Genomic DNA, 13,127 nt, shown 5'->3' on the forward strand with positions numbered 1-13,127 from the left:
TCATAAAATTTTATGATTTCGATGATTCAAAGTATTCAAACATACGTCGGTTTATATTCGACGTTATTATTATTTCACAAGTTAGTCAAAAATTACATGTAAAAGTGAAAATTATATCCTGCTGACAGGATCAATGATTTTATTTTATTTGAATTTAATTTTCTAATACAGACACATTCGATTCATTCGCAGTCTTCGAGAAGGCAGTCTCGAGCACTTCCTAGCTCGAAACTTGGTCCCCGGCGACATAGTCCATCTGAACGTCGGTGACAGAGTTCCTGCAGACCTTCGGCTCTTCGATTCTACAGACCTGGCCGTCGACGAGTCCTCCTTCACAGGGGAGACCGAACCGGCCATGAAGAGTGTGCTCCCGAACAAAGCGGCCGCCGGCCGTGTTAATAAGGATAATATCGCCTTCATGGGGACTCTTGTTCGATGTGGTAATGCGAAGGTAAGTTGTCAGAAGTCCTACTATCAGCCTCTTGCGTTATGATTATAGCAGGTGGAAGAGGAATGTCAATCAATGCATGAACAGTTGAAGGAGGTGGTGGCCCCCAAGGTGCTTTGTATGACTGACTTACTTAGATCCACCATCTCGTTACTATTTTTATTTCTGGGATCTGAAGATAAGAATAAAGAAGAGGAAGAATCCCAGATATCCCTATCCGGGAGTCTTGCTAAATTTAGCCGTGTCCGTAGCTCAGAAGGAGCTTTTGAATCCAAGATTTTTTTTCATTAAAACGTAACTTTCCGTTCAATTTGTTGACAACCCCATTACTCCCGCAATATTTCTACCAATTCTAACAAATTATTTGCATCACGTTTAATTCTGTTGTCATTCCCAGGGTATAGTGGTAAGCACGGGCGAGCGATCCGAGTTCGGTGACATCTTCCGTATGATGCAAGCCGAGGAAGCTCCCAAGACTCCGCTGCAGAAGTCCATGGACACCCTCGGGGCTCAGCTGTCAATGTACTCGTTCTGCATCATCGGCTTCATCATGGTGGCCGGCTGGCTGCAGGGCAAGGCGCTTCAGGACATGTTCACTATTAGTGTCAGTCTTGCGGTCGCTGCTATTCCTGAGGGTAAGTAGAGATTATTTGTCTCCTTTATTCTCATAAAAATATGTCTTACTTGGCTTAGCTTTATTTGGAATTGTGTAAGTAACAGAATTCTGTTTATATGGTTCCGTTTGGAGAGCATTTTTTACGATAATGAAATGGTCCTTTTTACCAATCTTAAAAACAACTCTTTGAAAGTTCCTGGCAGCGATTGGACACATCAAGCAGCCGAGGCTGTTTTGTTGCCTATCTTGAGACATGCCTATATTCAACATTGCAACGGGCCAATAAATAATAATGAAGGATGAATAAATATATACTTTTTTTACCCTCAGGTCTTCCGATCGTGGTGACTGTGACTCTAGCACTTGGCGTGATGCGCATGGCCAAGAGGAATGCTATTGTCAAGAAGTTGCCGACTGTCGAGACTCTGGGATGCGTCAACGTCATTTGCAGCGATAAGACTGGTTTGTTTTGCTTATATTTAATTTGTTGTGACAGAAAACGTGCTAGTGAACAGTTTCTTTATCTTTGTATGCCATTTTTATGGTAATGTGTGGCGGATAATGATTGTTATTGGTGTTTATATTTCTATACCAACCAAATAACTTCACAGTTGAGTAATGGATGTTTTTTTTTAAAGTTAATGTAAAATGCGTTAAAATTACAACTTACTGGTATCATCATCATCATCATCATCAGCCTATCGTAGTCCACTGCTGGACATAGGCCTCTCTCGTATCATGTCTCATAAAAAATATTCTATAGTTTCTATAGTTTTTAAAGAATGGATTCATTTTCGTTAGGTAACTTCACTACGATTGCCAACTATTACCTGTCACCCATATCATCTCACGGCGCATCAACTGTCATCTTGATTGCTTATAATATCTACACTGAATATGAAAATAAACCAAAAGAATTGAACCGTATTGCATTTCTACTCTAACGCTTTCTTTAATCATCTAAAATATATAACTATCAAAACTATTTGAAACAAATTACACACAGTAACTTAAAACATCATTTACTCACTTAAATTCCAACCACCAGGCACCCTCACCAAGAACGAAATGACAGTGACAACGATATCGACATCTGGCGGCCACATCGCGGAAGTTTCTGGTACGGGGTACAACGCGCGCGGCGACATACAGCTGCGGGCGTACAAGGGACGAGACTTGGACGTCGCGAGGATGGCGGTCAATACTATGTTGGAGGTCAGTGGCTGTTGGCAATCGATGAGTTTAGAATAAAAAAGAAGAAATAATGTAAGGTGGATGGAGTGGGAATAGGTCGTCATGCCAAGCCGACTGTGCGCTTGTCGCGGGTGTGAAACTAAGTAGGATAAGCATTTGTGTGATGCGACTACAGAGGCTAGTCCTAAGTCTGAGTGTAACTTGATTTTTTTTTTGAGGAAATCAAGGATTCCTTTTAGAACAGAAGTTTATTTTCTGTTTTGTTTTTAACACAAACTTCTGTGTCAACAAAGGATGTGTTGAAGGCATTTTTATCGAGCGTACGGATGGAGGAGATATTTTGATATGTTACGTTATTGACCAATTCTGGCAGCGGAATTGTATCTGAAGAACAAATCAGAAAACACGACTGTCTTCTTTTTAGGATAGTTTGCGCTCTAAAACCAAAGACACAACAGTTTTCACAACAATAATAAACATTTTGATTACAGATCGGCGTTCTCTGCAACAACGCGACGATCCGCGACGAGACACTATACGGGCAGCCCACAGAGGGCGCTCTGCTAGCCTGCGCCCTCAAGAATGGCATGCACGACGTGCGAGAACAGTATACGCGACTACACGAAATACCGTTCAGGTAACTTGTGAAACAAAAACTAACAAAACGATAGGGTATTTGACTAAATCTAATAATAAAAATCAGTATAGTCCGTCGGACAGATTTAAAAAGTACAAGCACGTAATACACAAAGCACATAAACACGTACAACGTAAACGTATTAAAGTAATACGGATCTTTCATTTTATCACATCACTAGCTGTTGCCCGCGACGTCGTCCGCGTGTTTATAAGAGGTAAGTAAGGAATTTTTGAACGGAAGCCCTCGAAGTTGAATATTTTTCCCCGTTTTTGCCACATTTTCCATTGTATCTTTGCTCCTTTAAATCGCAGCGTAATAGTTTATAGCCTAAAGCCTTCCTCGATAAATGGTCTATACAACACAAAAAAAAACAATTTGGACCAGTAGTTCCTCAGATTATCGCGTTCAAACAAACAAACTCTTCAGCTTTATATATTAGTATAGATTAAAGAGTAATGTAGAAGGACGATACTTAAGTTAGATAGTGGGGGCTAAAAACAACACTTGCTAGCAAAAAGGTTACTGGTAAGTGACGTCACACCGACGAGATTTTAAATCACTGTATTCCTTTAATTTTTTGTTTACCAGATAACAGCAAAAGTACACACCATAACTTTTGGAAATCTGTCCAACGGACTAAACGGTTTTTTATTTGCCAAATACCCTATTGTGCTCATCTCGATAATTGTTTAAGATTCGAAGATATGTTCCCTAATATTTTAACATTTTTGTATAAACGTTTCTATTCCTTTTAGCTCCGAAACAAAAATGATGGTTGTAAAATGCGCACCGAAATTCGCCGACGGCAAACTCAAAGAGGAGGTGTTCGTCAAAGGCGCCATAGAGAAGGTGTTGCCGCTGTGCACGCAGTACATCGACAGCAGCGGGAACTACGCGCCCATGACCAAAGAGAAACAGAACGACTTTATAGCGGAAGCTTATAATATCGCTAGGATGGGTGAGTGCTTTTTTTACTCTCTGTTCGTTGTAGGAAGAACCTCTTGATATGTCGTTAAATTGACCAAAAAAGTGGAGAGAAAGAGTTTCTGATTCGATTTCAAATGTAATACGAATAGTGGTTGACGATAGGTTTTGTTGGTGAAATAAAGTGCTTTATAAGATTTTGGGATTAGAACAGAGAATATCCAGAGAGCATATCCATTGACTGAGGAGTTGCTTCTTGTATGCCGCAGAGTAACTTATGGAGTTTCTTGCCGGTTCTTCTCCATAAGAATGACACTTTGGAACCGTGCAACTAGAGTCAGTAATATAACGTTTTAAAAGTGCCTGAGATACGGCCTAATTGAAATAAAAACTTTTTGATTTTGATTTAGGAACTGGCAAATTGTATGACTCAATATTTTTTTACAGAATATTCGTTTCGAGTTTTACTTCAAATCTCATAATTAATAAAGCGCGCTCTATACTCGCGCGCGATTCTTAGTGTGAATTCACACATCGATTTGCGCCGTTCCCCGCAACGAACGGGTAATGGCGCGAAGCGTGCGCGCCTATCCAACTACCCAGGCGTTCTGTGGCTTTCGCGACTTTTCGCGCTGCGAGTGTAGAGCGCGCTTAACATAATGCCCGCTCAGGCCTCCGCATCATCGCGCTGTGCCGCGGCGCGGGGCTGGAGGCGCTGGTGTTCGCGGGCGTGTGCGGCGTGTGCGACCCGCCGCGCGCCGGCGTGCGCGCCGCCGTGGCCACGCTGGCGCGCGCCGCCGTGCGCGTCAAGATGCTCACCGGCGACGCGCGCCCCACTGCGCTCGCTGTCGGTATGTACACACACACAGCACATAATGATTCCAAGACTTGAGCCTGCCTATCGGTATAGTTACCGGCACGGATCTTGAGCGCGCGACGGAAGAGTAGGGATCGCTTTGCGCATCGTAAAATAAAACGCCAATCAACAGTGCGTACACGTCGTCTTGTGGTGCATGCATGTACAGCAAAGAACGAATTTCAACCAATCACGAGCGACGGCTATGACGCGATGTGCTGCGAGACAATCACTACACTTTAGTCCAAAAATCACTTCTGCGCAGGTGAAGGTCAGCGCCCAAAATCCGTGCCGGTAACTATACGTACTACAGCATTTAATGATTCAGGGTTTTGAGGCATATTACCATCTCTTCAAGTTACATGCGAGCTCTGCTTGTGGAAACGTGACAGAGCATTAACCTGCGCATAATAGCACTTCCATTCTCACTTCCATAATCTAAAACATAATGATTTTATAGATGGCAGTAGGCTAACCAGTCTAACCAAGGGGTATCGTGTTGCCCAGACGTCAAATAGGCAGTCGCTCCTTGTAAAATAATTCGATTCTTTCCCTTGTACAGCTCAAATGGTCGGCCTGGACGTGTTACACTCGCAGTCTCTCGGCGGCGAACAACTGGACACGATGTCTGATGAGGAACTCGATAGGATGATCGATACTGTAAGTTAATTAATATCACAGACACCTATTACTCCTACTACTACTACAATACTGACGGTATGTCTTGTCTTGTTTAGACTAATTAATTCTTACAGGTACCCTAAATTAATTTAAGACAGCTCTGGTTTTATTCGATTAAATCCTTATTTTTGTCTACAATAGATAAATCGTACGCGATATACATATATTAGATAGCAGACACGAGTTCAAATTGTTATAAAAAATGTTATACAGTTAGAAATGAAGGATAAAGTTTGAATATTCTTTCAGGTGAGCGTATTCTACAGGGTGACACCGAAACACAAGCTCGCTATCGTGAAGTCGCTGCAAAGGGTTGGCAATATTGTCGGCATGACAGGTACGTTCTTCTTCGCAATATATACCGAAAAACCACTGTGCTCATATTTCATTATTTTAAATACACAAAACAAAGCCGTAGCCGCTCAAAGCCGTAACCAAAAAAAGTTAGTTCAAAGGTTTATAATTATGTACTAGGTATACATATTATGGCTATTAGCTACTCGATCGATACTTTAATAGTAATTTTGATTGCCGTGTGTACAAGGCGACGGTGTAAACGACGGCGTGGCTCTAAAGCGCGCGGACATCGGTATCGCGATGGGCCGCAACGGGACCGACGTCTGCAAGGAGGCCGCCGATATGATACTCGTCGACGATGACTTTGCGACCATCATGTGAGTTAATGCGTCTATGTATGATATAGTAGCTGTTAGCAGTGGCAAGTATTTCTTTTCGAAGGAGAACAGGCTGGAAATTAATTGATTAATATATAAAATGTACTAAACCAAGCGTATTCTTTTTTTATATAACGCCCGCACTAAGGAACTTATTCGATGCACGGTTAGCCGAGTGGTTGCGGTCATCACGACAAACCCACTGCGCCACGTGTCATGGGTTCGTTCCCCGCGTAGCGTTTGTGTGATCCACGAATGCTTGTTCTGAGTCTGAGTGTCTTTGTGCATACTTTGTATGTTTGTGAAAACCCCCGTAACACGAGAATTAAATTCCTTAGTGTGTAAGAGGCTTTTTTTAAAAAAAAAACCTTTTTTGTGGGCGCATGCAAGTCATATGCATGAAGACACCCAGACTCAAGATAACACAATTATTGTCCTGTGAGTTTGGCGTAGTGACCTCTAACACTCTACCATCCGTGCACTCTTTTCTCTCTCTACAGCGCAGAACCAGATAAGACACTGACTCATTGACAATGTTCTAATAATGTCATTCCTCCCACAGTGCGGCCATAGAGGAGGGCAAGTGCATATTCTACAACATCCGCAACTTCGTCCGCTTCCAGCTGTCGACTTCGATCGCCGCGCTGTCGCTGATTGCTCTCGCGACGCTCATGGGCATACCTAATCCGCTCAACGCTATGCAGATTCTTTGGATCAATATTATCATGGACGGTGAGAACTTAGAGTATTGAATTACTTGTCACGATACTTATATTTATTTTGGATAATACAGGATAGTTTTTCGGAATTAAAGTACCCGTAGGTGCTATGAAACAAATTAAATGTTACTTTATTGAATTTGAAACGATAAACTTTTGTGGTTTAGTTTATATCAAAATAAAATCTGAAAATAATACCTTAGGCATCTTTTGAGCCTATTGCAACAGTCTGGTCTAAAACTAACTACCTATATTTATTAAAGTGTGAAATTTTAATTTAATTATCAATGTGTTCCTTTTCACCGTTTGCTCAATTACATGCCCTGTGTGAGACTATATGAGTACAATGTCGTTGTCGGGCAGGCCCCCCCGCGCAGTCGCTGGGCGTGGAGCCGGTGGACCACTCGGTCCTGTCCCGCCGCCCGCGCGACACGTCGCGGCGCATCATCTCGCGCGCGCTGCTGCTCAACGTGCTGCTGGCCGCCGCCATCATCATCGCCGGCACGCTGTGGGTCTTCAACAGGGAGGTACGGGCACTACTCATCATATTCCTTACGTTACCACCCCCCGAACCGCAAACAAATACAAATTAGTCAATTATTTTTGTTAAATCATGTGACTTAGTGTCATATAAATACCTATACATCTTAATTACAAATTTCCTTTAGCGTGTCTAAAAGTAGCTAAAACACTCTAAAATTGTAGAAAGAAAATAAAGTCTTCTATAAAAAATGTGCTGCTGTAACTTTATCACAATATTAGAATATCTTAGACTAAAGTTCCTCTAGAAGTAAAATCTACCCTCGATAAACCCTGCCCGACCATTATCATGAGAGTACTTATTTGTAAGCAATCCTAATATTACATACGTGTAAAACAAATAAAAACACCTACCTTCCCCCCAGATGTCAGACAACAGGATAACCCCTCGCGACACAACGATGACGTTCACCTGCTTCGTCCTCTTCGACATGTTCAACGCTCTGTCGTGCCGCTCACAGACTAAGTCTGTCTTCCAAGTGGGCTTGTTCTCCAACAAAATGTTCCTGGTCGCCGTCACTCTTAGTCTGGTGGGACAAATGCTTGTCATATACTTCCCGCCATTGCAGAGGGTGTTCCAAACTGAAGCGCTTACTGGACACGGTGAGTTTGTTTCCTATTTGTTTATTGGTTGTTGTTTTGTTAATTAATTGTTTTTGAAACACATTTTGTCCGCTGTGATCGAGACGTTCTGGTTTGAAGGCATGGAACTTTCGAAATGAGGTTTGATATGACATGTGTAGTCCACTGTAGTATTTGCTTTGACTTTTTTGTCAATATCTCCATTGTAGACATTTTCATACTCTCTTCCACGCCCATTTTTGTTCACACATCGCTCTCTGTCTACTTCATTCTGTTTTAATTTATGAACTTGATCATTTTCACCAATTTGACATTAATACCTTACAAAAATACTAATACATTGTACTTCTGTTCCAGATATAATATTCTTAGTGTGCCTAACGTCAAGCGTATTCATAGTGAGCGAAGTGAAGAAGTTGATCGAGCGCACGCTGAAGAAGCGCGGCCTGGGCAAGTTCCCCGGCAAGTCCCGCGACGCGCTGGACTTCGTATGACACAAGCCCGCCGGCAAGGCGCAGTAAGTGTACACGCTCTCCACTCGCACACACCCGCACACACGATAATGGACGTTATACACGGCGAGCCCCCGCGGGGGCCGCCGGGGGCGCGGGGGCCGCCGGGGGCGCGGGGGCTGCCGGGGGCGCGGGGGCTGCGGGGGGCGCGGGCCCCGCGGGGCGCGGCGTGCGCCTTCAGCGGCGCGTGCGACTGCGCGCGGGCCCCCTTCTCCATATACGACGGTCGAATCAACATTTAGCTTTCGCGCTACAGAAATTCGTTGCAGTATTTTTTCGTGTGAATTATTTATTTATTAAGTTTCCCTAATTTAAGTAGCTAAGCGAATATAGTGAATTTATATTTTCGTCGTTTTTACTTTTACGATAAAATTGGACGATTATTTTTTTAGTTATTTAAATAAATGTGTCGTATATGGGTGTACTTACGTGTTTAAATGTTGTAAGATGTAGTAGCTTGTATTTAGACAATTGGTATTGAGATTGCAGAGTTTTACTTGACTAGTCGTCGACTAGTTTGAGTAGTTTAGGAGAAAGTTGTAACTACATTGTATCAAATCTCATTAGAGTATTAAAATAGTGTAAGAAACTCTGCAATCACAGTTATAGAGAAGTTATCTCTTTGCATTTATATTATGACATTCATTTTTACGCCATACAAAAATGAACAATAGTAATTATTTAATTATGGACAGTGAGAAAACATGAGCGCATTAAAACAGAACTCTAATAGACCAATAATTATCTTCATATTTATATTAAATCATTGACAAATGTATCTGACAAGAGCATTCCTGTAAACTATTGTAATCAGTAGAATTGCTAGAAAAGCACAATATATAAAAATCGTTTTAATGTATTATTCAAAAGTTTTAGTGTTTCGATGTTGCTAGGTTGTTAGCGGATTTTCTTCTAAAGGTTTATTCAGCTTCGTAGCTTCAGTTGCGTGATTAAAAAAGGGTTTTATGGACGTAGAAGGAATTCAATATATTTTACAGTGATACGTGTAGATAGTCGAACAACTCCAAAATTATTGATTTCAAGTATTGCTTTTCATACATTTAAGTCGGTAAAAGACAGTCGGTTTAAAAACACTATCGTGCATTAAATAGCAAATTTGCTCATTGAATACATTCCATTACGAAAGATATTGGTCAAAAATTGTATCAAGTCGAACTTTTTAATAAAACACGTATCACTGAAAACTAAATTGTGTTTACATAAAGAAGTAACTTAAAGGAAATCATAAAATAATGGATGTAAACAAATTCATAGATTATACTGTTATTAAACAGAGAGAGCGTTATTTGAACAGTATACATCTATCTCTCTCTTACAATAGCTAACATTTTAGGATATTTCGCTTACCGCTGTGTATAGCTTGAAGCGCTATTAATTACTGTTTTATTTGACTCCGTAATATTTATTCATTAAAAATGTAATTTTAGAAATAAATAATTAAATTTGACAACTGTAGCAGAAATTGTCGAGTCGATTTAAAAAAAAAAATATGAAAAGGCAAAAATCTGTTTAAAAGTGCTTTGGAATAATATTTAGGATCCATTAAATGATTGTGGACCAGTGATTGAGAAATCTTATATCAAAATGACTGTTTTGGACATAGCTTTTAACTAGCTATGAAATCTTATCAATGAAAATACATAATTATAATGAATTTCGCTTCAAATTCTACTTGAAATCGAATCAGCATCGTATTTCTCGTTATATTTTTGTCAATTTTATGACCTGTTAAAACATTCCTCAGAAAAGGGACAAATTATGTATGAAGTGAGGCTAAACCAACGAGGCTATATGCTTTTTCCAATCTATGTGTCTTTAATACTGACCCAAGATTTGATAGCTGGTTAAAAGTAATGTATGGTAGGGACAAATATATCATGGTATACGGCGTTTGACGCTACTCGTGTATAATCATCAACATCAACCATTACATGTCTACCCAAAGGGGAATCTTTAATATTAAAAGTTGTAGAGAAATTGTAGGGAACTAATGTGGAATAATGTGTAAAATTTGGTAAAATTTTAAAAGGGATTACACGACTGCACAAATACATATTTATTTTTGTTTGTAAAACGATTCCCGCAGTAAGGAATTTAATCCTTGTTTCGCGGAGGTTTTTTACAAACATACAAGTCACATGCACAAAGACGACCAGACTCTGAACAAGCATTCGTGGATCTCAGAAATGCTTGTCCTACGCGGGGATTGAACCCGCGACACGTTACGCGCAGTGGTGACCACAACCACTCGGCTATACCTGCAGTCAATATTTATTAGTGCAATATCTGAACCGTGACTCTTAAAGCAAAACCACTGCTATTGTAGAAACGAGATGCAGTGTATTGCGCATAGCGGCGTCCTGTTTTCTAATCTGTTTTTAAAGCAGTAAGGTCGATTTTCCTTCGTGCTATTTAAATAGTCAGGTATTATGAATGTACGTGTACAGTTGTGTAGTCTTTATTTGCCAGTTCATTTGTTTTTGTATGTAGGACCAATCTCAGATGCTATGTAAATTGTGAAGATCTGTACATTTCTTAAACAGTAATTTAAAGGAATGCAGATCTTTACAGTTTTGTAATAGGATCCTAGTATGTTAGATAAAGATTAATTCACATTGATATTTATTCATAAATCATGTTAAAAGCCAAATGTAGGCTGATCTTAATGATCTTGTAACTAAAAGTTAACTAAACCTTTGTCTTATATGAATGGATTATACAGGCTGATTGAATACATACTTATTTTAAACCATTGTTTAAAAGACTGGTTCACTATATCAAAACGTCACGTCAAATACTGGCCGCCATCATGGAAGAGAGATGGCGCTACTCGATGTGTAATATCGCCGTCTTTTTTCCTCTACAGGCTTCTCTCTTTAAGTATATTATTGCAGTTGTTGAATAAAGACATCACTGGAATAATATTAAGAAGTGGCGGTCACGCTGGTCTATTATCAGATTAAACTTCAGTCTTTTAGACTAGGGGTTACTTTCAAAGTCACAAAAATCACACTTAATTATTGAAATCCAAAAAAAAAGGTATTCTTTACACTAAATATTTAAAATTGTGCACTTATGTGATGTTAAACGCTGTATATTGCTTGTTACGGCTTCAATGTTTTCTAATCTATGACATTAATGTAATATTATTTATATATCTCATCATAGCGTTGACGTTCGTTTTCATGTCTACTTATATTCAATGAAATACTGCTTATTTTAAAACAGGAATCATGTTATTTAATAAACTATAACTTTATTAATTGTACGTTCTGTAATAAAACCGTTCGTTAGACATACAAATAGTTTCTTGGCATCATGGTCATCTCGATCATGACTTGGCCCAGGACAACCAAACCGACATTCAGATAAACACGTAATATTCTTGGAACGAAATAATTGAATTCCTGTTTTAACAAACGTAAGAATGATATTCCCCTAAAATGTTTCGTTTGGGTGTGTATGTTGGCTGTGATATGTAATATGGCCCCGGATGATATTGCAAGGATTTATAATTATACATGTTCTCTTGCCAAGCAAATATCGGCTTTATATTATTTAGTACATTCTTATTGTTCTTTACATTTTAAATGCGATATTAAATCACAATTGCTTGAATCATCCATTTTTTGTATACCTTAGTTTGATGTGGTCTAACTCGGTGCTTGTTAGTGTATGAAAGTTGGTAGCATTGGAATTGTTATCAAAAACCAATGAATTATTATTTGTTACGTATTTTGAATTGTGTTGGGAACATGATGAGGCTGAAGTTTAATAGATTGGGATGAACTGGTTTATATATATTATAGCTTATATTCAAGAGGCCACCTTTCCTTCTGTAGTAAGTTATTGCAGTTGTGGAAGAGACACGCCCATCTATGGTATGAAGCGCGCTGTCATACATAACTTCGATAAGATGTCTTTAAGCTATCTAAATAATACACAACAAAGGAGTGAGCTACATTCCCGGCAGTTGAGGCTGTGTTGAATACGCGGTCTAGGTTCGATACAAGAGGTGACCAGTCCTTGTACGCACACTAAAACAATGCAGTCACCACGTTCCCAGCATGTCTCTTTCAAGTGATCGATAATCTTGTGAGTACTCTAAGCTTACCGGAACAACGTCACATAATGTCATAATATTCATTAGTCAATGTAATTTCATTAATACCTAGCTAAAATAAATGTCGTAACAAACTTCTGCTTATAAGTATTTATGATCTAGGAACACGGTTTTTGAATCACTTGTCTCTGGTACTAAATAGGGTAGGTGGTAATATACGTCTGAAAGGTGGATTTAATAAAATATGTATACGCATTCTTCGTGCACATGTAATTGAGAACTACAACTTTACGATTTTTCATTCGACAAAAACAATGTATTGTAAGTTTTTGACTACGGAAGAATAAAAAAAAACAGTTCTCCGATATTTTTCAATAATCTACCAGATAGATAAAAATAACATTGCCATCTTCCCGATTGTCTGTGTTTATTCGTAAGTACATTTGTATTGTAACAGTTGTAATTTATTTAAATAAGACATTTTCAAAGTTGTCAATTTCATATTGTTAATTGTCGTATATTTTTTGTAACATGAAGTATTTTTTTAAATATTTTCTGGTATTTTTTTTTCTCTATTTTGTATGTTTTATTTGTATGTATGATATGAGTAATGCAAAAGCCGTGTGTTTTATCAAATAGAAGTGATAGTATGTAATG

At 39.3% G+C, this 13,127-nt stretch overlaps 1 protein-coding gene across 4 annotated transcripts in view; it reads left to right on the top strand.

Annotated features, from left to right (window-relative positions):
• Positions 1-8,490, top strand: part of LOC113497891 (calcium-transporting ATPase type 2C member 1) — a 43,716-nt gene extending 35,226 nt beyond the window's left edge. For all 4 annotated transcript variants that reach the window (XM_026877682.1, XM_026877683.1, XM_026877681.1 and 1 more), the window contains 14 exons: positions 193-451; positions 846-1,083; positions 1,395-1,526; positions 2,113-2,279; positions 2,750-2,895; positions 3,654-3,856; positions 4,494-4,673; positions 5,241-5,338; positions 5,609-5,696; positions 5,904-6,033; positions 6,596-6,765; positions 7,116-7,279; positions 7,658-7,895; positions 8,232-8,490. In XM_026877682.1, the coding sequence (XP_026733483.1) occupies positions 193-451; positions 846-1,083; positions 1,395-1,526; positions 2,113-2,279; positions 2,750-2,895; positions 3,654-3,856; positions 4,494-4,673; positions 5,241-5,338; positions 5,609-5,696; positions 5,904-6,033; positions 6,596-6,765; positions 7,116-7,279; positions 7,658-7,895; positions 8,232-8,368 (2,350 nt within the window). In that variant the 3' untranslated portion in view covers positions 8,369-8,490. The remainder of the gene's footprint in view (positions 1-192; positions 452-845; positions 1,084-1,394; positions 1,527-2,112; positions 2,280-2,749; positions 2,896-3,653; positions 3,857-4,493; positions 4,674-5,240; positions 5,339-5,608; positions 5,697-5,903; positions 6,034-6,595; positions 6,766-7,115; positions 7,280-7,657; positions 7,896-8,231) is intronic.
• Positions 8,491-13,127: the final 4,637 nt, after the last annotated feature.

This window comes from Trichoplusia ni, chromosome 10 (genome assembly GCF_003590095.1).
Source record: "Trichoplusia ni isolate ovarian cell line Hi5 chromosome 10, tn1, whole genome shotgun sequence".
NCBI lineage: Eukaryota > Metazoa > Arthropoda > Insecta > Lepidoptera > Noctuidae > Trichoplusia > Trichoplusia ni.